The following is a 25,455-nucleotide window of genomic DNA, read 5'->3' on the forward strand; positions in this document are numbered from 1 at the left end:
AAAACAATTCTATAATTCATATGGAACCACAAAAGACCCTGACCTTGAAAAAGAAAAGCAAAGCTGGAAACATCACAGTTCCAAACTTCAGCTTACATTATGAAGCTATAGTAATCAAAACAGCAGGGGCACCTATGTGGCTCGGTTGGTTAAGCATCTGCCTTCAGCTCAGGTCATAATTTCAGGGTCCTGGGATCAAGCCCCACATGGGGCTCCCTGCTCAGCATGGGGTATGCTTCTCACTCTCACTCTCGTCTGTGTTCTCTTTCTCTCTCAAATAAATAAAATCCTAAAAAAAAAAAACAATATGATACTGACACAAAAATAAACACATAGATCAATGTAACAGAATAGAAAACACAGGAATAAATTCATAACAATATGGTCAATTAATCTTCAACAAAGCAGGAAAGAATATCCAATGGGAAAAGGATAGTCTCTTCAACAAATGGTATTGGGAAAACTGGACAGCTACATGCAAAAGAAAAAAACTGGACCACTCCTTTACACCACACACAAAAATAAATTCAAAATGGATGAAAGATGCAAATGTGAAAAAGGAAACCATTAAAATCCTACAAGAGAACACAGGCAGTAACCTCTTTGACATCGGCCATAGCAACCTTTTTCTAGATACATCTCCTGAGGCAAAGGAAACAAAAGCAAAAATAAACTATTGGGACTACACCAAAATAAAAAGCTTCTGCACAGCAAAGGAAACAATCAACAAAACTAAAAGGCAACTTACACTAGAGAACAAACAGAAGGCTATCAGAGGGGAGGTGGGTGGGGGGATGGGTGAAATATGTGAGGGGGATTAAGAGCAGAGTTATCATGATGAGCACTGAGTAATATATAATTGTTGAATCACTGTATTATACACCTGTAACTAATATAACCACTGTATGTCAACCACACTAGAATTAAAATTTTTTAAAAATGTGAAAAATAAATAAGTAAAATAAAATAAAGGCAACTTACAGAATGAGAGAAGATACTTGCAAAGGACATATCCAATAAAGGGCTAGTAACCAAAATATATAAATAACTTACAAAATTCAACACCCAAAAAGATAATCCAATTAAAAAATGAGCAAAAGACCTGAACATTTCTCCAAAGAAGGTATACAGATGGGCAACAGATACATGAAAAGATGTTCATCATCACTTACTATCAGAGAAATGCAAATCAAAACTACAAGGAGATATCACCGCACAGCTGTCAGAATGATTAAAATGAACGACACAAAAAACAACAGGTGTTGGCCAGGATGCAGAGAAAAAGGAACCCTCCTTCCTTGTTCGTGGCAATGCAAACTAGTACAACCACTCTGGAAAACAGTGTGCAGTTTCCTCAAAAAGTTAAAATAGAACTACCCTATGATGCAGTAATTGCACTACAGGGTATTTACCCAGAGAATACAAAAACACTAATTCAGTGGGATACATGCACCTCTATCTTTATAGCAGCATTATTTACAATAACCAAGATATGGAAGCAGCCCAAGTGTCCATCAATTGATGAATGGATAAAGAAGAGGTGGTATACGTATAATGGAAAATCATTTGGCCATAAAAAAGTAATGAAATCTTGTCATTTTTCAATGGCATGGATGGAGCTGGAGAGTATTATGCTACATGAAATAAGTCAGTCAGAAAAATACAAATACCATATGATTTCACTCATATGTGGAATTTAAGAAACAAAAAAAAAGGAGCAAAGGAAAAAATGAGAGAGAGAGTGACAAACCAAGAAACAGATTCTTAACTATAGAGAACACACTGGTGGTTACCAGAGGGGAGGTGGGGGTGGGGAGGAGTGAAACAGGTGATGGGGATTTAAGGAAGGCACTTGTGATGAGCACTGGGTGATATATGGAAGTGCGGAATCACTACATTGTAAACCTGACACTAATATTACACTGTATGTTAACTGTACTAGAATTAAAATAAAAACATAAAAAAATAAGCAACAACTAAACTTTGGGAGTTAAGGCAATCTAAGATTTCTGTCTGAGATGAAAAGAGGGTAAAGATACTTTAAGTTAAATGTGTATATTAAAATCTATAGGTTAACCACTTACAAAAGTAAAAACAAGACTATAAATGTCAAAACAGTATAAGGAAAACTAGTACAATGCCAAACTAGTACTAGGAAAAATGGAACAAGAAGGAAAAGCTTATCATTCAATTTCCAAAAAAGAACAAAGGGGTGGGGGCAAAAAAAGGGAAAAACAGAAAGAATAAAGAGCACAAAATAAAAGGGGTGGAATTGCATCTAAATATATTTTTTAAAAATACAACAGTATGACATTTACAAAGAAGAAATAATGGTGGCCTAGAAATATGTGAAAAATTCTCAGCCTTATTTGTCGTTGGGAAAATGCAAATTAAAATCACAAAGAAATATTTCATGCCCGCCAAATTGGCAAAGGTTAAAATTTTGACATATTAAGTGTTGCCAAGTATATGAAGCGATGGGAACTCTCATAAGCTGCTGCTGGGAGTGGAACAGTGTTTGCTAGTGCCTGGTAGAACTAAACATAGGCCAATGGCCAGCACAGCCATTCAACTAGAGGCGATCAATTATGCACGTAGTCAATAATCAGTTATTGAGCTCCCACTACCGAAGCCCTGCCCACCTGCCTCAAGGGCTGAAGGAATCAATATCCCAGCATCTATATAACCCGTTCTTGATGCAGCAGGATGCAGGTTCATATTTATCCTGGGAATTCTTGCCCTAGATAAACTCTTGCCCTTATATTTCAGAAGACATGGGAAAGAACATAGCAGAATTGTTCATAATAGGAAACAACTACAAAGGGGGGGGCAAATACCTCTCAGCAACAGAAAGAATAATCAAATTGTAGTGTAATCATTGGATGGGATGTTGTGCATCAATGAAAATGAATGAAACACGGGGGCACACATTGACATTTACGAAAATTGATGGATCTCGAAATACAGTGTTGAGCCAAAAGAGAGACAAGACATTCCATATACATAAGGTGGAAAACAAGCAAAAGTAAACAAAATGCTAATTAGAAATAGGTGTGTATGTACTAAAATTCTAGACAAATGAAGGCATGATGAGCATGCAGTTGAGGAGATTGGTTTCCTCAGGATATGAAGACAATGAAAAGACACACAGTTCTATTAATTTCTGTAAGTATTTGCTGTAGTATTATTCTTTAAGACACATAGATATAGAAAGATAAGTATAATGTGCTGTTGTATATAACTGACATATAAAACAATAAGAAATTTTAAAATAATATGGTAGAAAAATTCCTTGAGCTTATAATGAGCATCTCTCCCCTTGAGAAAAAGAAGAATGAAAAGACCTTGGGAACCCATAGTTTTTTCAGGTATACCACTTCCTAGGACATGTTATGGTTCCAAATATCTCCTGTGGTTTGTGTGTGTTTTTGGAAACTAAAACTCAAGAATGCTGAAGAACAGAATAGCTGCTGCCAGGTATGAGTTGTTCATTCTGAAGTCTTAAACCATATGAGTCCATAAATACACGTGTGTGATTTTATTTTTTGGTAAGCCAGAATTAGAAGGACAAATTGAGGAAATGAGTTTCCATTTCACAATCTGGGGGCGTTGATGCTGCAATAGATAGAAGGTGCTTTTTTGATTTTGAATATGTTTCCCCTTAGGAGTTAAACTAACCTCCCAGGTAGTTAATTTATCACTAAACAAATCAGTTACAAACTGAACAGTGTTTTAAATTTTTTAAATCAATCGTTTTCATTTGTTTATTTGTTTGGGATTTATTGGAATGTGAAACCACTGTAAATGTGAGTTTGGTCATCATCATGAGATTTATGTACTCTGGTAGATCTGGAACTGTATCACAGAACTAATAAATTCTTATAACTAATAATTAGAACCTATTATGTGCTTTATGTACATTTTCTTCAATCTTCACCAAGACTCTGCAAAATAGATATTTTAATTCCCTTTTGCTAAGGAAGTTGAGAATTTAATATATTCACCTTGATTACACAAGTAGGAAATGGCTTGGATTCAGACTCAATATACTATTCTCTTCAAAAGATGAAACTGGTGACACAAGCAGATTTTTAATCACAGCAAACAGTCAGAATATAGTGAACAAAGACAGCACTGGAGTTTGTTAGGTTTTTAATTGATTGACACTCAGCAATTTTGTTTTCCACTTTTATTTCTTTTAGAAAAGATCCCATGATTTTTGTAGGGAGTCAGTAGGACTTACTCACAATGGGATTTAGAACTGACAATCAAATGCATTGTGGTCAAAGGTCCCGGACCCATAGCTACAGCTTGATGACCACTCCTTATTTGGAGGACTGTTATAGGGAATTATATAAAACAGTTCTTCTCAAACTTTAATGTGTGCGTAAATCACAAAGATCTGATTCCGAGAGACTCGGGATACACTTGGACGAATATATCAGCTTATTGAAATTGCCCAGATTAATCCATTTGGGTGAAAGCTCTAATTATCAAAATATCTGGCATATTTTCCCAGACCAATTTTGACATTCAGTGTAGTTTTATTTCATTATTTGAGAATATGTTTCTAATAGCTCTGATTGGATATATTCTCACTCCTCAACTTTCACAAGAAAATGCATCCCTGTCCCACCACATGACTCTAAATTTAACACAGCATAACTCTACCTCAAGTATTTGTCAAGAAAAAAATTACTCTGTATACACTGTCACTACTTACCAAAGCTCACCTAAAAGGCAGAATGTAATTGGGAATGATCTAAAGCAGTGTTTCTAAAACTTTAATATGCTTATAAATCACTGCTGTTTCTGATTCAACAGATCTGGGGTGGAGTCCTGAGAGTCTACATTTGTAACAAGTTCCTAGATGATAACAATACTATTGAGCCATGAACTGGGAAGGACCTAAACGATATCCCCCCACTTCTCAAGATATCCTAAAATCTACCTCTGATTTAAACTAGCCCTGCAGAGAACTGGATACCATGTTACCTAGTAACCGAGGTTACCTGGAGGGTCTTCTAATGAGTGTTGGAGGAGGTTGGAAAAAAGAAAAAGAGAAACCAACAAGGAACTGCCTGACAAAATGAGAATGATTCCAGAAAAGAGGAATGGGGGGAAAGTCAATTTAAGAATGAAGAATCAACAATTGTACAACTCCTTTTGGTCAACATGGAAAATATAATAATAATTACAGTAAGATTAATGCAGCATTTTTAAGTCATTTTTTTTCTTTTCCCTCTCCCTAATAATATTATCATGGCTGTTTTTCACTGTCTTGGAAACTTGGGTCTCCTTTGTGTTCCTTTTAGAGAAAATTTCAAACAACCTGTTATTCATTTATTCTGAAAATATTTTCTGAACGTCTGCCTTATAACAGGTACTACTCCAGGCACTGGGGCTGCATCAGTGATCCTGAAAGTCCTCAGCCTTTTGGAGCCTACATTTTAGAGAAGAAGGCCAGGAGTAAACCAATAAAGAGATACACAATATACTGTCAGGTCAGAGTACCTTGTAGGATGAAAATAAAGGCAGTGATGCTCTTTTAGGTGGGGGTCAGCAAAGGATTCTCACAGGAGGTTGCATCTGTCAGCAAGAAATAATCACATCTGCCTAATTCTGCCATTAGGAATCATACAAACATGGGCACTCCAAAATTAATTCCAGGATATCTTGCACCAAGAATCAAGAACAATGAATATATGATCACGATACTTTCCTTAATAATATGTGTGGGTGTTTTCATATAAGTGTGCGTATATGTCTGCCCTTATCTCCTTATCTTCCCTACCTACCTTCACCCACTACTACTGCTACAGGTCTATGATTCCTTATCTCAGACTCAGAAATCCAAAAAGCTTTCAAAACCAACAAATTTTTCATAACTTTATGGAGGAAAATCTAACTCACTTGAGCTTTGGTGGCAAAATCTGACGTGAATCAACTTAAAAAGGCCTATATAGTGGCCCCTCTCTCTATGAGAACATTCATATGCTTTACTGCAAAATATTAATATGTTTTCATTACAGGTTTCACTGCAAATCCACTTATCTTCTTACCTTTCTAAAGTTTGAGATTTTCTGAATTGCTAAGTATATCTGGTCACAAGAGTTTTGAATAAAGGATTATGGATCTGTACAATTATTACAAGGTAATACTATTAACTATTGTTTCTGCATGTGCTACAAAACTTTACCTTTGAGTAGCCCTGTGTTTGTTACTCCAAATCATTCCATCTCAGTAGCTGAAGCCTAAAGAGAAAACTTTGCACCTAATCCACCTGTTGTTTAATGAATACACTTGACTTTTAAACCTTTTTTTTCCCCCCAATCATTTAGAAAAGTAAATTACAGCAAATCTGACTCGATGCAATACTAGCCATGGCAATATCCAAGCCTGGATACCAACACTGTGTATGTCTTCTCGTACTTTCTGCATCTACCTACTATTAGTACTGAAGTTTTCATTCATATTCAACATCCATGTCTGGTGCATTTTGTTTGATGAAAACAAGCTAATTAGTTTGAACCTTCCCTAGTTCATAAATTTATTCCTAAGAACATTAAAAGGAAGTCAAGTGAGACATGTTCAGTAACAGATGTTTGCCTTTTTTGGCTGCCTTTTTACAGTTTGTTCTCTTTCATTACTTTTTAAGAAATTTAGTTAATGTTCCTTTTACAAGAGAACAAGCGTACCTAGCTTCCCAGCAGATGGGGGGTGCGGGGGGATTCCCCAGGGCAAGCACAGTCTGTTCATTCCCATAACCTAATATCTGCCCAAATGCTCTCTGCATTCAACTTTCATTCTTTCATCCAGGTTTTGGTAACAATCACACTCCAGCTTTAAAAAGAATGCATATGTTAACTGGAAACTGTAGAACTAGAACTACTGTGAGTATTATTACCAACATAATGCATCTCTTAACCAACATACATGGGTCTATCTCTCAAATATCTTTCCCATACAGGGATATCTCAGAATAAAGGATCAATATGATTGAGAATTTGGTTGAATCTTTTGGCTTCCACAATAAAGAAAGATTGTGAAATGGCTTCCAAAAGTAAAAATTCAATGGTCCTTTAGAGTAAATGAGAAGTATAGCTTAAGATTCTTCTCTATACAATTAGATTGATCCAAAAATACAAATTTAAAATTATCCCATTTATTTATCCAACCCTCCACTTTTGAATAGTATTTAGTCTGGGTTGGACTGTGATGTGGTTTAAGCAATAAGTAGTACACTGGAAATCTAAGTAACATTGCAATCCAAATCGTGCCGTCACCGAGAGTGCTTTTATTTTTTTTATTTTTTATTTTTTTTAGATTTTATTTATTTGAGAGAGAGAGAATGAGAGCCAGAGAGCACGAGAGGGAAGAGGGTCAGAGGGAGAAGCAGACTCCCCACTGAGCAGGGAGCCCGATGTAGGACTCGATCCTGGGACTCCAGGATCATGCCCCGAGCTGAAGGCAGCTGCTCAACCAATGAGCCACCCAGGCGCCCCCGAGAGTGCTTTTAAAACTTTGTGAAATAGTTAAATATAAGTCTTAACAAATTTATTGTGACTATTCCTTTTGACCTATTCATTGCTAAAGGAATTTTGCATGGAGAACCTCCTTTATTTTTCCCAATAAGTATCATAACTAGAACAGTAGGAATTTTTATCTAAAGGAAAGATTCAATAAAATAAAATAAATGATGGCTATAAAAATATACTTCAAGCCAAGATAATACTGCTGCAAAGCACCATAACTATCAAAATGTGGGCTTTTAACTACAACTATGTAGGGCGCCTGGGTGGCTCAGATGGTTAAGCGTCTGCCTTCGGCTCAGGTCATGATCCCAGGGTCCTGGGATCGAGTCCCGCATCGGGCTCCCTGCTCCTTGGGAGCCTGCTTCTCTCTCTCTCTCCCTCTGTCTCTCATGAATAAATAAATTAAATATTTAAAAAAATAGTTTAACTACAACTATGTAAATCTAAAATGTATGTATGTATGTGTATACATATACATACATATGTGTGTATATATGTATATATAAAAGTAATAAAAGTAAATATCTACTTCATTATATCATAAAGGTTAAAAACTTTAGAAATTAATGATTTCCAGGGGCCAAAAGGAGGAAGGAATGGGGAGACTGCTAATGGGTATGGGATTTCTTTTTGAGGCTGATGAGAATGTTCTGAAATAGGTAGTGGTGATGGTTGCACAACTTTGTGAATATATATATTCACAACTAAAAACCACTGAATTGTATACATTGAAACATTGAATTCTATGAGTTATATCTCAATAAAGCTTTTATTTAAAAAGATTAAAAACCTTAATATTTCATAGGAAAAGAAATATGCATTTCAAAATTAAAATATGAAGGTTGAAGATAACATACATTAGGCATCACTACTCCTTGTAGCTAGACCAAAACAAATAAAAAAGTACACAGATAAGAGTAAACTACTGGAATGCTATTCAAATTGTTAAAAAATCATAGTCATTTAGCTATTAACTCAGTGCCTACATTAATCCTAATCTTACTGAAGGATTTTCAAAAAGTAACTTTATTTCTACCCAAAATGACAAAAAAAGAATTAGGAAATTATTTGAACAAATAGAAAATTTTAAATTTTGTAGTTGTGATAATCTGTGCTAATTCTTACAAATATCGGAAAATCAAATCAGATAACCTTCTTTTAATCAAATGCAGCCCACCAGGGAGAAAACCATGAGTAGGAAAATAATTAAAACACCTCCCCAGTGTTTTGCAGAAGGGAAGGAGAAGCTCAGAGAGAAGAAACTGGGATGGGGGAAAAGAAGTGAGTAAACATGCTTTACATACTAAAACTTTACTATTTTTTATTATGTAATAAAATCCTTCAAATGAGTGTCCACAATCTTCTGACAGTACAATTTGGTAAAGAATTACAAAGTGAGGGGCGCCTGGGGTGACTCAGTTGGTTAAGTGTCTGCCTTAGGCTCAGGACATGATCCCAGGGTTCTGGGATCAAGCTTCACACATCAGGCTCCCCACTTGGTGTCAGGAAGCCTGCTTCTCCCTCTCCCTCTGCGTGCTGCTCCCCCTGCTTGTGCTCTCTCTCTCTCTCTCTCTCTCTCTCTCTCTCTGTTGTCAAGTAAATACGTAAAATCTTTAAAAAAAAAAAGAATTACAAAAAGATATCTAAATTTCCAAGTTAAAAGAAAAATATCTCCTTAGATTCTTTACCAAAATGTCTCAATAAAATTCTCCAGAGAAAAGTAATTAGAAAGTTCGTGTTAAAATAAAGTCAATTCATTCTATTGATCAAAATTCAGCTTATGTGGATTAAAAGCAATACCACCTCAAAAATTTGGCAGCAGAGTAGGAGGATACTAGGCTCATCTTGTCCCATGAGCACAACTTGATAACTATCAAATCATCCTAAATACCCCAGAAATTGGCCTGAGGACTTGACAGAACAAATTACACAACTAAAGGGAAAGAAGAAGCCATGTTGAAGAAGGTAGGAAGTGCAGAGCTGTGGTTTAAGGGAGAAACAGATCATGGCTACTGCAAAGGGGAGGGAGCCGTGGTCATGATGAAGGGTGACAGAGAGAGGAGCACACAGGGGAACACACAAGGAGAATGTTTCCCCAAAGCTATTAGCTCGGACCTAAGAGGGCCTGAATTTTATGAGTTCTTGCAAACAGCGGGGCTTAAAGCCTAGAATTTTAAAGCTCAGCAGACTTGGCTGGGATAAAACCAGGAGGCCACTGGGCTGCTTCTGGAGGGAAGGCAGCCAAACAACCTGGGGGCAGATAACATGGAAACAGAGATCTGAGAAACATCTGTGGTACACAGGGGAGAGTTATTTGCTATTCTAAGAGGACTTCCCTGAGAGGCAGCATTCAAGAAGATGCTTCTCTGGGAACAAAAGAGCTGGTCAGTGCCATTTTCCTCCCCTGCTCCTCAGTATAAACACAGAGCCACCTGAGGGAAGCAGCTCAGCACAGACACTAGCTGCCTAACTTGCTTACACCAAGGGTCACCCCCCAGCACTCAGGCAGGACTGCCCTTCTCCATCAAGCTTGCCTCAGTCCCAGAAAGTGGGCCCTTCCCACAGAAGACCAGTGCAGGCCCCTGCCCACACCATGTCTCCTGACCAGAGAGTTCTGCAGGGCCTCAGTTCTGGTGGAGTTGGTGTCAGGTCTCACTTCACAAGCAGACCAGAGCACACCTAGTTAAAACTTGCCACACTCAGGCCAGGGACCAAACACTGCCCATAGTAGGCCAGGGGAGCCTCTGCAGACAACTGGCCTGAAGGATAGAGCAGCCAAAAACCAACATCAGAGTGCACACAGCACACACTGGAAACACTCCCTGAAGCATCAGGCCCTAGACACTATATGACCTCTTCTTCATAAGGCCAATACTTTTAGGAGCAGGAGACATAACTGGCTTTTCTAACACAGAGAAGGCAGAGACTTAGATAAAATGTCAAGACAGAGGAATTTATCCCAAATGAAAGAACAAGATAAGGCCACAGCCAGGGATCTAAGTGAAACAGATATAAGTAACATGCCTGATGAAGAATTTCAAGAACAATCATAAGGATACTCACTGGGCTTGAGAAAAGAAGACATCAGTAAAACCCTTACCACAGAGATAAAAGAGTTAAAAAAGAACCAATCAGAGATTGGAAACAGGTTTGATGCAATGAACTGGCTGGAAGAAACAGAGAAATGAATTAGTGACCTAGAATACAAAATAGTGGAAAATACTGAAGCTGAACAAAAGAAGGAAATATTCAACATGAGAACAGATTTAGGGAACTCAGTGACATCTTCAAACAGTACATTCATATTATAGGAGTCCCAGCAGAAGTGAGAGAAAAGGGGGCAGAAAATTTATTTCCAGAAATAATGGCAGAGAACTTCCCTAATCTGGGAAAGGGAACAGACATCCAGCTCCAGGAGGCACAGAGAACTCCCATCAAAATCAACAAAAGCAGAGCAATACCAAGACATGTTGTAAATAAATTTGCAAAATATAGTGATAAAGACAAAAATCTTAAAAGCAGCAAGACAAAAAAAAGTCCATAACTTACAAGGGAAAACCCATAAGGCTAGCAGGAGATTTTTCAACAGAAGCTTGGCAAGCCAAAGGGGAGTGGCATGGTATATTCAAAGTGTTGAATGGGAAAAATCTGCAGCCAACAATACTCTATCCAATAGCAAGGCCTCTCTGGGAGGTCTTCTATTCATTCAGAATAGAAGGAGAGATAAAGAGTTTCCCAGACAAACAAAAACTAAAGGTGTTCATGACCACTAAAGCAACCCTGTAAGAAATATTAAAGGGGACTCTGTGAGTACAAAGGAGAGACCAAAAGTGGCAAAGACAAGAAAGGATCAGAGAAAATCTCCAGAAACAATGGCAAGTAATAAAATGGCAATAAATACATATCTATCAATAATTACTCTGAAAATAAATGGACAAAATGCTCCAATCAAGACATGGGGTGTTAGAATGGATAAGAAAACAAGACCTATCTATATGCTGCCTACAAGAGACTCATTTTAGACCTAAAGACACCTGCAGATTGAAAGTGAGGGGGTGGAGAAACATTTATCACACAAATGGATGTCAAAAGACAGTTGGAGTAGCAATACTTACACTGGACAAATTAGACTTTTTGTTCTTGTATTGTTTTTATCCTGTTTGGTATAAAGGTAGGACTGGCCTCAAAGAATGATTTTCAGTGTGTTCCCTCTATTCCATTATTTGTAAGATTTTGATTTTAAGATTATCATTAATTATTTTTTAAGTGTTTGGTAGAATTCACCAAAGAAACCATGTAGTCTTGGGCTTTTCTGTGCTGGGAGATTTTTCATTCCTAACTCAACTTTCATTCTTGTTATTGGTCTAAGATTTCCTATTTCTTGGGTTCAAGATTCATGATTCCGTCATGATAACTTGTGTGTTTTTAGGAACTATCTGGATTTTTTTCCTAAGTCTTCTGATTTGTTAGTATATAATTGTTTATAGTAATCTGTTATCACACTATGTATTTCTGTGGTTATATGTTGTATTGTTTTCTCTTCCATTTTTCATTTTGGTTTTTGAGTCTTCAGTCTTTTTTTTTCTTAGCTAATGTAGTTAAAGCACTGCACTTCTGTTTATTTGGAAAAACTAGTCATTATTTTCAATGTTATGTTACTGTTTATTCTGGTCTCTTATTTATTTCTGATTTTTCTTTGTTTTTTCCTTCCTCTACTAAATTTCAGCTAAGTTTCTTCTTTTTCTAGTTCCTTGTGGTGTAATGTTCTTTATTTGAACTTTTGTTCTTAATACAAGCATTAATGCATAAATTTCACTCTAACATCTACTTTGCAGCAACCCATAGGTTTTAGAATATTGTGTTTTCTTTTTCTTTTTTTTGGAGACATATTTTGATTTGTCAGTTGATTTCTTTTTTTTATTGTTATGTTAATCACCATACATCATTAGTTTTTGATGTAGTGTTCCATGAGTCATTGTTTGTGCATAACACCCAGTGCTCCATGCAGAACGTGCCCTCTTTAATACCCATCACCAGGCTAACCCATCCCTCCAACCCCCTCCCCTCTAGAAACCTCAGTTTGTTTTTAAGAGTCCATCATCTCTCATGGTTCGTCTCCCCCTCCAACTTACTCCCCTTCATTCTTCCCCTCCTGCTATCTTCTTCTTCTTCTTTTTTTCTTAACATATATTGCATTATTTGTTTCAGAAGTACTGATCTGTGGTTCAACAGTCTTGCACAATTCACAGCGCTCACCATAGCACATACTCTCCCCAATGTCTGCCACCCAGCCACCCCATCCCTCCCACCCCCGCCAGTTGATTTCTTATTTGGCCCATTAGTTGTACAGTGGTGTGTTATTTAATACTTACATATTAAATATTTAATACTTACATTGTAGATTTTATAACTTTGTTTTATTGTTGATCTTTAGTTTTGTACCATTGTGGTTGGAAAATATACTTGGTATGATTTCAGTCTTCTTAAATGTGATATTTGTTATGTCTCTTTTCATGTGATTTAACCAGGGGATTCTTCTTTGTGTACTTGAAGAAAATGTGTATTCTATTTTTCTTGGATGTAATGTTTTATATATATATATATATATATATATGTGTGTGTGTGTGTTATAGCGTGAAGTTTGATTCAAGTAAAATATGTTCTTGTTGGAAAAAAATAATAACTTTAACTGAGGGTACTCATTTAAAATAAAGCATATCAGAGGGAACCTGGGGGAGGATGGGTGAAACAGGGATGGGGATTAAGAGTACATTTATAATGAGCACTGAGTAATGATGTGGAGGATTGTTGAATCACTATATTGTACACCTGAAACTAAGACAATACTGTACATTAACTATATTGAAATTAAAATTTAAAAACTTAATAAAAAATAAAAACAAAAAAGCAAAAAAAAACAAAATTAAGGTTATGTGAAGAATTATGTTATATTTGAAATTGTTTTTCATTTCTAAAAAACATGTTTCTATAAAACTAATGAATTTTGTTTATGAGAGGAAACTATAAGTATGTTAAAAAATATGACCAGCGAGTGTTTTCTTCTTTCTTATGTAGGATGTGTTCCCTTAGAGAAGGGGGGAGATGGGCAGCACGGAGGGGAATGAAGCCAAATGCCCAGAGGACTGACTCACAGTTTGCTCTCTGAAACACAAAACAGTTTATAATGCAACCAATTATTAAACTGAATTCTATTTGCTTGTAATGCCTTACTTCCAAGTGTCAAGGTTAGTCAAATTCTTTGTAACCAGGGTCACGAAGATAAAGTGACTGACAGTCTTCCCACAAGGCACTTGATAATAGGGACTTGCTTATCTCTTCAGTTTCATTTCTTACCACTTGCCCCTTCGAATACTGCACTTTTGTCACAATAAACTTTCAATTCCTGAAATGCACCCTGCTCTCCCACCTTAGACAACCACAAGTGCTCTTTCCCCTCTAACCTGCTACCCTGAACCCTATCACCCATCACCACATGGATGCATGTGCCCACTCTTGTCATTCCTTCACTGGTCACTTCATCCTCATTCTAGGGTATCACCAAATGGCATATGTCCCCTCAGGGAGAGCACTGAAAAATAGTTAATAACCGCTCACTGAGGAGAGGGTTGCCTTACTAACAACTAATGAATAAAAGTTATTTCACTTATACAAATTTCTGTCAATGTTTGTTTTTATCCTAGCTATTTTTTAAAAGATTTTATTTATTTATTTGACAGAGAGAGAGACAGCGAGAGAGGGAACACAAGCAGGGGGAGTGGGAGAGGGAGAGCAGGCTTCCTGCCAAGCAGGGAGCCGGATGCGGGGCTCGATCCCAAGACCCTGGGATCATGACCTGAGCCGAAGGCAGACACCCAACGACTGAGCCACCCAGGTGCCCTAGCTATTTTTAAGAGCACTATTGATAAACATGTTAATTTTTCCTTCTCAGAATTTTGATAAATACCAAGGTTAGAATGGCAAAAATTGACAAGAAAAGAAACAACAACTGTTGGCAAGGTTGTGGAGAAAGGGGAACCCTCTTACACTGTTGGTGGGAATGCAAGTTGGTACAGCCACTATGGAAAAAAGTGTGGAGGTTCCTCAAAAAGTTAAAATTAGAGCTACCTTATGACTCAGCAATTGCACTAATGGGTATTTACCCCAAAGATACAGACGTAATGAAAAGAAGGGACACATGCACCCCAATGTTCATAGCAGCAATGTCCACAATAGCCAAACTGTGGAAAGAGCCGAGATGCCCTTCAGCAGATGAATGGATAAAGAAGATGTGGTCCATATATAAAATGGAATATTATTCAGTCATCAGAAAGGACGCATACCCAACTTTTGCATCAACATGGATGGGACTAGAGGAGATTATGCTAAGTGAAATAAGTCAAACAGAGAAAGTCAATTATCATATGGTTTCACTTATCTGTGGAACATAAGAGATAGCACGGAGGACATTAGGAAAAGGAAGGGGAAAATGAAAGGGGGGAAATCAGAGGGGAGGTGAACCATGAGAGACCATGGACTCCAGGAATCAGACTGGGGGTTTAGAGGGGTGGGGGATTAGAGGAATGGGTTAGTCTGGTGATGGGTATTAAGAAGGGCACATATTGCATGGAGTACTGGGTGTTATACACGAACAATGAATCATGGAACGCTACATCAAAAACTAACGATGTACTGTACGGTGACTAACATAATAAAATAAAAAAGAAGGTTTTTAATGGGTTAACCCATGAGTGGTGTGCCTTTATAATAAAGGAGTGTGGCTCAGGAAAAAGAAAAAAATACCACGGTTGTTTTCCACAACTACAGTCCTCCAGGTTCTAGGCTTCAAGATTGCCTCATACATTATTATAAAGTTACCAAACCTTTTTTTCTTTTTAAAGATTTTATTTATTTTAGAGAGAGAAAGAGAGAGCATGGGAGCAGGCGGGGTTTGGCAGAGGAAGAAAATCTCAAGCAGATTCCCCGCCAAGCCAGAAACCAACCAGGGCTGATCCCAGGACCCATGAGATTATGACCTGAGCTGAAATCAAGAGTCGGACATTTAATGGACTGAGCCACCCAAGCTTCCCCAAGTTAGCAAACCTTTTAAAGAAGAATGATAAAATGAAATTGTGGCAAGAAAGTTGGAGATGGTGGTCTTTCCTATATTATTGCTATATAATATTACATTTTTATGTTACACAAGGGATTACATTTTCAGGTGTTCACTTACCTTGAATAAATATTATCTTTCAAGACAATTAAGACTATAAATATCTCAGTACTTCAGAGACCATAAAAAGTAACATTAGTAACCTTTTCTTCAGGATGCAGTTTCTTTAACTTCATTTAAAGATGTTTTAGGGAGCCATATGCCATTGCTTAAAGTACCTAGAAATTCTAATAACATATTTCTCTTACAATAAGACTGCAGTTGCAGAAATAAAACATTAAAACTAAAGACATATAACATTATTAAATTATTATTTAATTAGAACTGAAAACATATAAGGATTCAAAATACTTTAAAAAGGAAACAGAACCGTCAGGCTCAAAAGGGTTGGTATTTTTTTAGTCACTTTCTTATTTGAGTAAATTAAAATTTTGAGAAGAGTAGATATGCTGTAGAGAGTGTTTTGAAAGCAGAATGTGCAAAATGTTTCTCTCCTCCTACAAAACCAAAGACAGGATTTTCTATGCCCTCTCTCCTTCCTCTTTTACCAATGTAGGCTTCTACACTCAATTTCCTAGTAACTTTTTGGACTGATTGAACAAACTTCAGATCAAGATTATGTACTACTTCACACCCATTAGTATGGCTGCTATCAAGAAAGTGTATAATATAATAGGTGCTGATGAGGATGTGGAGACATTGGAATATTTATGCTTTGCCACCGAGAATGTAAAATGGTACAGCCATTGTGGAAAACAATATGGATGATTCCTCAAAATATTAAACACAGGAATACAATATGATCCAGCAATTCCACTTCTGGATATATACAAAAGAGAAGTGAAAGCAGGGATTCAAACAATACTTGTAAACCATATCTATAGTAGCATTATTCAAAATTTCCAAAAAGGTAGAAGCAATTCAAGTGTCCACCAACAAATGAATGGATAAACAAAATATGGTACAAGTATTCCCTGCTTTTTGAAAGTTCGCATTCTGCCACTTCCCTTGTAGGAAAGATCTACAAGGGTGCCTGTTTTTGCTAACCCAAAGTAATCCAAAGAGGATTTTTGCTTTTATGAAAAAAGGTGAAAAGTGAAAATAGCATTCAGCATTTGTTTTGCAGCAAGCCATTAGAAAGGCAGAGTGACCATAGCAGTGAGAGTGGCCTTGCCAAGCTCCCTGTAAACCATACTCAGCAAGCATCTCAGCATCAAGCCGCCATAGCTTTGAACTATGTCTTGTGAGCATCTGTGCTAATCTTGAAGTATGTTGTTCACCCATTAGCAAGATGTGTCCTAAGATATCAGAAAAGCCTAGGAGAAGTTATTTTTTTGGATCTGGGAATACTCATTTTTCCATATAAAATCAATGTTAATTTCTTCACTTTATGTAATTTCAGCTTACTAAAAAAGTTTCATAAGAATGCTCTACCTTTAGATAGCGGGGAAACTTGTATATAAATACAATACAATATTAGTCCTTTTAAAAAGGAAGGAAGCTACGACACCTGCTACCGCATGAATGAACCTTGAAGACATTATGCTAAGTGAGATAAGCCAGTCACAAAAGGACAAATCAAAATTATAAGAGACAGAAAGTAGAATGTTTTTTTGCCAGGAGATGAGCAGAGGGAAGAACAAGGAATTAGTGTTTGATGGGTAGAGAATTTCAGTTTGGAAAGATGAAAAATTTCTGGAGAACTTTTTTATTAAACATATTTTTAATTAAAAAAATAAAAAAGCCGTTTAGACTTTCAGTGGTGGAAAATGATAATGCAATAAGCTTCAGGAAAGAAATTTGAAGGTTTGACTCTTACTCCCTATTACCCATTCACAGCCCCACCCCCCATACAGTTGGTTTGCAAGGATAAGATACAAGCCTCTAACTGGACTGAAGCAAAAGGCCTATTCATGCTCACCCAGTCTCCCCTCCAGTCCACTCCGAACTGTTTAGACAAGTGCACATACCCAAAGCATTATCTTTTATGTCAAAGCCATAGTTAATAGCCTTATGTGTTCTTAATTTCCCACTCAGCAATTAATAAATACTCCAGTTTTACATTTGGAGCTCTCCACAATCAAGTCTTCTCTTGCTAGATATATTCCCCAAAGAAATACATTTAAATGTAGTTTGTCACACAGCTAGGAGCAGTCTTTACAGTGTTAGTGTAAAACAGAGTAGAGCTGAAAGGCATAGAAGAAGCAGTTCATTTTTTTACCTTTACTGGGAAATAATAAAAACAGCCTTCTGTGGGTATTGCTTTTGTTAAAGACATGATATTATTTTCCTTAATGATATTCATATAATGTCCTTGCTTAAAACAGTGTTTAGCTTTTGTAAATGTACTCACAAATTTAGCAATATAACTTAAATCTGACGTGATTCAAAAGTTTTGGTTTATAGGAAAAATATAAAAACTCAACCTTTGTTTTTTAAAATTGTAGATAAGGAACGATTCAATAGATAGGAAAAAATAATTTCTCAATATATTTCAGTTGACTAATGGTGTTATAAACTGAATTATGTCACCTCAAAATGCATACGTTGAAGCCTTAACCCCCAATGTTACTATATTTGGAGATAGGGTCTTTAAAGAAGACATTGGGTTAAATACATTCATAAGGGGAGGACCCTCCTCCGATATGAGAGTGTTCTCATAAGAAGAGACAGACAACAGGGGCACATACAGGAAAGGCCATATGAGGACACAGCAAGGAGGCAGCTGTCTGCAAGCCAACAAGAGAGAGGCCCCAGGAGAAATCAGCCCTGCTGGCTCCTTGATCTTAGACTTCCAACCTTCAGGACATTGAGAAATGCATCTCTGTTGTTTAAGCTACCAGTCTGTGGTATTTTGTTATGGCTGCCCAAGGACACTAGCACAAATGACAAGTCAAAAGGAAAAATAATTATGAAAAGAGAGAAAAAAAATCAGAGAAAGGATGAGACAGGCACATTCACGCCCAGAAGAGACACACAGAAGATGTAAGAAACCCAGATATATAATATATATACGAGTATCCTCTACTATTTATACTTGCCGAGATGAATAGTGAAGCTTGGATTCCATTTTCAAGCCCCAGAGTCCCATGTTTCAGTTTAGAGAGCCCTCATTCAGAAAAACATCAATGTGTGGGCTTGAAATCGTCCTTGGATTTTTTTAGTCCTCTAATTGTCACACACTCCTAACGGATGTCTTCATGTTCCACTGGCCTCCATTCTATTTACTTGACAGTCCAGGTACCATTACAGAAACAGTTACTATCACATTTCGGGCAAACCATTGTGATGATCGCTTTGGCTATCAGTACTCTTCAAATAAAAATTAACACACATATTTAGGAGTTACAGTGGTCTGCGCAATGCAAGATTTACACAAGACATGATAACTGAACAAAAAGTACTGTTTCAGGAAAAAGATGAATTTCAATGGAGAATCATTTTAAGACTGAAATAGGTCCATAGGAAAATCTCACATATCAAAATTAACCCAGTAACGTGCCAGAAAAAAAAAATGGTAATTCCACTCTATGTCCAGTCTCACAAATACTCACAGGACAGTAATCCCGAAGCACTGATGATGACCCATACAAACTAGGCCAGCTGGGTTGAGGAGTCAAATGGGAAGACTTTGTTGGCACGATTCCTCTCCAATCGGAGAATGTTTTGTCTGTTAGAAATATCAATGTAGGTTAAAACAATATTTATTCAAGAAAAGTACACACCGATCATACTTCTTAGTGTTACAAAGAGGAAAGTGAATCATCTTTATGGCCCCATTATTCTGTATTAAAATCGCATCTTGTCATCTAATCAGGGAGATGGAGAAGCCATCGTACTGCACAGAGAGGCCTCAGTTAACTGGCTCTCTCATACAGCAAAGCTCTCATGTTTTTATTGCAAACAGCGTGCCCATCAGAAAACTAAGAGGTTCATTCTTTTGACTCTCTTCTCTTTAAGAACACTGACTTCTTTTTTTTTTAAAGATTTTATTTATTTATTTGAGAGAGAGAGAGAATGAGAGATAGAAAGCACGAGAGGGAAGAGGGTCAGAGGGTGAAGCAGACTCCCCGCTGAGCAGGGAGCCTGATGCAGGACTTGATCCCGGGACTCCAGGATCATGACCTGAGCCGAAGGCAGTCGCTTAACCAACTGAGCCACCCAGGCGCCCTGACTTCTTTTTTTAAAGGAGGCTTAAAGCAAAATCATATTTGTGAGTAGCACTTACAAAAATCAAAGGAAAGCTCCTCTCTCTGTTACATCAGTACTTTAAGAGAAAAATCAGAATTATGATGAAGGCACACGTTTTGAAATTGCAAAGTAAGTGAAATTATTAAGAGTGCTTAAGTAAATAGGTTGAAAGAGCAAAAGGTCAGCCAACATATACCCACATATTTCTTCGTCTCATGACAGTTGTTAACATGGGATTTCCACAAAGAAATTTTTTTTAAAAGATGACGAGATTTAAGATTTATTTATTTCTCAGAAACATTAATCATTTAAAAGAAGGAAAAATTCAGTTCAATCCTACTGTCCAAAATGAATCAAACTATTTTCACATTTCCAATTTTCTTTCTAATAGTTATTTATATATTATTTCCTGAAACTTTTGATTTAATAGAGTCATCTATGGACTGGCTAATTTAAGATAAATTCAGAGAAAACTCAGAAGTGATAAATTTTCTCATTTCATTGCTTCAATTTACTTACAGGGTCATAAGTTAAGTGTCTTATAGGGAGGCAGAGTAGGAACATAAAAGAATAAAAAATGTAATGTTATCTCAGAGACATCCCAATCAATAACATGCATACATCCTACCCCATTCTAATTTTATATGTATATAATTTCTCCCATTTCAGTCAAAAAGAATCTTTGTCCTCTATCAAAAAGGCAAAGTCTCTAGAAGAAGCAACATAATAAATCATATATTTCAATCACAACTCAATATGAATAAATAAAATTCTTTAGTGGAAGCAAATGCCAATAATGGAAAAATTATGAAGAAAGTGAACATATTAGTATCTGGAAAGAGGCTAGCAAAGGAAAGGCTATACACATTATACTTTAACAGGGGACTTTTATAACCCCAGGGGGATATAAAAGGAGAGCACAGGGTTATTAGAGATGTATAAGCCCTCACATTTCTTATGAAACTTTCTTGAGTAATTTGAAACACTCCTCAACTCACTAGCATTATCTCTGGCCCACCTACTTCCCTTAATGAACTTCTACAATAAGTGTTCTCACATTTTAGATAATTGGGCATCTCACATTTTAGATAATTGGGCATTTCTTTCCAATCTCTTTTTAAATTTATAAACCCTTCCAGGACAAAGACAGTATCTTGGTTGGAATTGCTCCATGCTTCTGGTTCTTCAGCAATGCAGTTAAGGTAGCTATGTAAACACTGGTGAACAAGAATTAGCCTCCGGAGGTGAGATCTCACAAGCAAAGGGAGTCTTCCTGATCACTGAACTGCCCGACCCAAAATGAAACTAAATGCTATACAAATTATTTTTCCAAGACAGTCCAGAGCACTTCAAATATTTTATCTTGTTTACCCACAAAACATACTCATGCAGTTGAGAAGGCCATGCATTATTTTCTCCGGTATATAGGTATCACACCAGAAAACATACTATAACTTTTCCACTTCAAGAAGCAGTAAACCTTCCACTAAAATCCTCAAGGTAATCATTCACACGCTGATGTATGCTAATGACTCCTCTAGAAGCCAGGCACAGAAGGTGACATGCTACAAACTCCAGTTTACTCCACAAAGTCAGTCAAAAGTTATAAACTGATAGTCTGAAGACCAAAGTCATACATCAGACTAAATGTTCACAAACCCTCACAGAGCCAATAATCTTCACAGATAGTGACACAGAGGAACAGAGATTCTGAATGCTGGGACGAGGGTGAGCAAGAGTAGGCTGTATATTGACAGGTGGAAAAATAAGAAATCTTTTAGGTAATCCCAGTTTAACAGCCAGCAGGATGGAAAAAAATATTCTGATATTAAACAAACCTGGGGGAAATGTAATATCAAAATTTGTAAAGAAACCAAAAAGTTTCCATCAGATTAACAAGGAGTCAGTAACTGAACGGGAGCTGACTTGGAACCTAAAACTTTTGTTAAATTAACTACCCATACTGATGTCTTCCTGCATTTGCTTTTCCTCAATACTTATTTAGACTCTTTTTGAATAATATTATATATTTAGTTCAAGTTATTTTGTTGTCTCCTGTATATCTTATTTTCCTTTCTAAACTTAAACGTCTTTGACTTGCTTTGTACTTCCTGTAAAACTGAATATAATGTTGTGCCCCAAGCATAAATTCAATATATGTTCCTGGACTTCTTTGGCATTGACTGAAAGGCCAATCAGCAAAACTGTTAAGAGTGAAAGGCCCCATACAATGCAACTGATATAAATATCTGAAGGAATGAAAAAAAAACTTTAAAATGGGTTTTTAAAATTCTATTTTTTCCAGCACCAAATATTTTCCACCAGATTATCTTCCCTCACTTTCTAGCATCATCTTGATGTTTATAATGGTAATAGTTCTTAAATACATTTCAGTTGGGGGTGGTTTTCTATTTTATTTCCCATTTTTATTTAAATTTATATAGTTACCAATGAGCCAATTCTTTGCACAGGTGAGAGTTCTAAAATTTAATAAGCATAGTTATTTTAGAAACTAAAATTACTCAAATGACTCACAGAAAACTCTTAAGATCCTATACTACGGGGATATTGCCAAGAGAAGGAAGAAAGAAGGAGGAAAGAAGGAAGGAAAAATCCCTACCTAGCTAAAACATTCACCACTTCTGTAATCTTTGTAGTGACAAACATTGCCTTCAGCTGGCAAATGGATAGATTTGTCCAAGTCACCCGAATATCAGCAAAAGACCCAAAGACAGTAAAAGTTCAAACTTTTCAAATACACTGTTTCAGTCAACCATGAAAGAAGAAATGACATAGTCTATAATAATAATACGTAATGTAATAATAGAAATCGTTCATAAGAAATAGTCTACACAGCTGCCTCCTACGGAGCTAAATCCGAATGAAAGTGCGAAGTATCTTTAAGAGGACACAACAGAGCCCAAGACACTAGTGGGTTCAAGTGGTCCTGTGTCCCTAGAGCCTTTTTTATGCCAAGCTTGTTCTGTTTCCCTTTTATCAATTCCCTTGTATCAATTAATTCTTTGAGTTAATTGCACATGCAGTTTTAATCTGTGGGTAATTACAAACAATTAATAGTTAGGAGACAGAATTAGCAGTTCTTAGTTTGATTATCTATATAATTAAAAGGGGTGGTAAACTAGAGTTGACAAATAGCATCTTAATCACTTGAATAATCAAACCCCAGAAGCTTGCTTGGGCAGCTGAATTCCATCTGTTATATTAGTTCAAATTTTAGAATCAATAACTGAAATGTCCATTTAAATCAATCATATTGTTAATTTCTAGGCAAAAATGAACAATATGTATTCTCAAATTGCTTAAACTATTTACCTTCTTTCATTTATTTAAAGGAGCTGTTTCCAAAGGATTCAATAAAAATAAAGATTCAACAGACTGAGTCATGTATATCTCTTGAATACCAGTTAATATTCATGGCTCCCAAATCTTATATTATAAAACATCTAAGAAATATGGATAAACTCTTTTGGTACCAGATTCTAATTAACGCTTTTATTTAAGCGTGTGCTGAAAGACAGCAAGGAAGACATACCTATAATCCTTTTTTGGCTTCTGATGAGATCAGTTGTTTATAGATACAGAGCAAATACTAAGAAGCAGGATAAGCTTGAAGTGAGTTAGAAAAATACATGAGAACTTCATTTTTATTAGGATATAATACAGAAGAGTGGTATCACTGTGGCATATGTTTCTGAATTGCCAAGTATTTGAACAAGTTTGGCAAACACTTTCATGCTAAAAGTGGATTTTAAAAATGTTTAAAAAGAGGGGCACCTGGGTGGCTCCATCGTTAAGTGTCTGCCTTCGGCTCAGGTCATGATCCCGGGGTCCTGGGATCGAGCCCCGCATCGGGCTCCCTGCTCAGCGGGAAGCCTGCTTCTCCCTCTCCCACTCCCCCTGCTTGTGTTCCCTCTCTCGCTGTGTCTCTCTCTGTCAAATAAACACATAAAATCTTTAAAATATATATATATATACGTATATATATATATGTAGGGGTGCCTGAGTGGCTCATTCGTTAAGCGTCTGCCTTCGGCTCAGGTCATGGTCACAGGGTCCTGGGATCGAGCCCCGCATCGGGCTCCCTGCTCAGCGAGAAGCCTGCTTCTCCCTCTCCCACTCCCCCTGCTTGTGTTCCCCTGCTCTCTGTGTCTCTCTCTGTCAAATAAATACATAAAATCTTTTTAAAAAATGTTTAAAAATCATCATTTCTGGTTCAATAGGTCTTTGTGACTTTTGGCTGTGTGGCAGCCCCTTTTACAGTCCCACTAAAATATTGTAACAATAAAGGAAAAGATGAAGATCTCAAGGTCACAAAAAATTAAGTCTAACCCTTTACCAATTTGCAGATGAGAAAAAAAATTTTCTTTAATTAAGATGACAGAAGTGAATTGAGGAAAGCAATTAGTGACCTTTACATAATAATAAAATTCCTAACCCAACTGAAAAATGTTAGAAAAAGGCTTAATATCTCCCAAGAAAAAGATACAGAAAAAAGAACAAAACCCATTTCTCTACAATGTGGGCGTTGCTTTTGGAGAACCCTTCCCTTTCCATTTCCTCAACTACCAGGATCCACTTAGACACCCCTGCTCTCAGGAAAGAACTAGGAGAGGGAACGATCCTGACTGTAGCACCAGGATTGGACACAGTCCTATTTTAAAGGCACAGCTCTCTGCAGAGGATGGGACCGACAGGACCTGATAGCAGTGCATAATGGGGATTGAATTTTCATGCACTGAACAGCTAAAAATAATAAAGAATGAAGGTGTGGAATAGGAACGGCCCCACCTCAGTAGAGCCAGACTGTTCCAGATGGACATCTCCAGGTTACTGAGAAGTAGGCAGAGAAGTGGGCACTGATACCTGCTCATCAACTATAGAACTAGGAAAGGTAACTGACACATCCAAGTGAACATGCAGCAGAGGACAGAAAAATCCGTTATGTTCTGTCTGTTTGTAATCACTGCGCATAGAGCTATTTCTCTTCATTCAAGGCAGACTAAACATACTGGGGCCTATACTGATCATGGCAATGATAGTTAACATTTATTGAGGTCCAAGATTGCTAAATACTTTACATGCATTACTTGATCTAATCTGCACAATAACCCTAGTTTAACAGAGAAGAAAGCAAAGTAAGTCACTTGCCCAAGTTCAGACAGCTAGTAAGCAGTTGTGTAAACCCAGGTCATTCTGAATTTGAAGCCCAAGTGACAGTGACACAAGGGGAATTGTCCCAGTGAAAGACTGAACAATGGCCCCAAAGATACTCATCCCAGTCCCTGAAACCTATAAATGTTAGCTTACATGGGAAGAGGGATTTTGCAGATATGATTAAATTAAGAATCCTGAGGGGTGCCTGGGTGGCTCAGTCAGTTAAGCATTCGACTCTTGATTTCAGCTCAGGTCATGATCTCAGGGTCATGAGATCGAGTTCTGCTTTGCATTCCACATTGAGCATGGAGCCCACTTAGGATACTCTCTCTTCTCCCTCTGTCCCTCCCCCCCCCCCCCCCCCCCCCCCCCCCCCCCCCCCCC

At 37.1% G+C, this 25,455-nt stretch overlaps 1 protein-coding gene across 3 annotated transcripts in view; it reads right to left on the minus strand.

The window, feature by feature from the left end:
• The window catches only part of IQCM (IQ motif containing M), a 434,938-nt gene that overhangs the window by 231,749 nt on the left and 177,734 nt on the right, over positions 1-25,455 (minus strand). For all 3 annotated transcript variants that reach the window (XM_073892341.1, XM_073892342.1, XM_073892339.1), the window contains one exon: positions 19,260-19,375. In XM_073892341.1, coding sequence (XP_073748442.1) covers positions 19,260-19,375 — 116 coding nt within the window. The remainder of the gene's footprint in view (positions 1-19,259; positions 19,376-25,455) is intronic.

Source organism: Callorhinus ursinus, unplaced genomic scaffold (genome assembly GCF_003265705.2).
Source record: "Callorhinus ursinus isolate GAN/ISIS: 27379988/994484 unplaced genomic scaffold, GSC_fseal_2.0 scaffold4, whole genome shotgun sequence".
NCBI classification, from domain to species: Eukaryota; Metazoa; Chordata; class Mammalia; order Carnivora; family Otariidae; genus Callorhinus; species Callorhinus ursinus.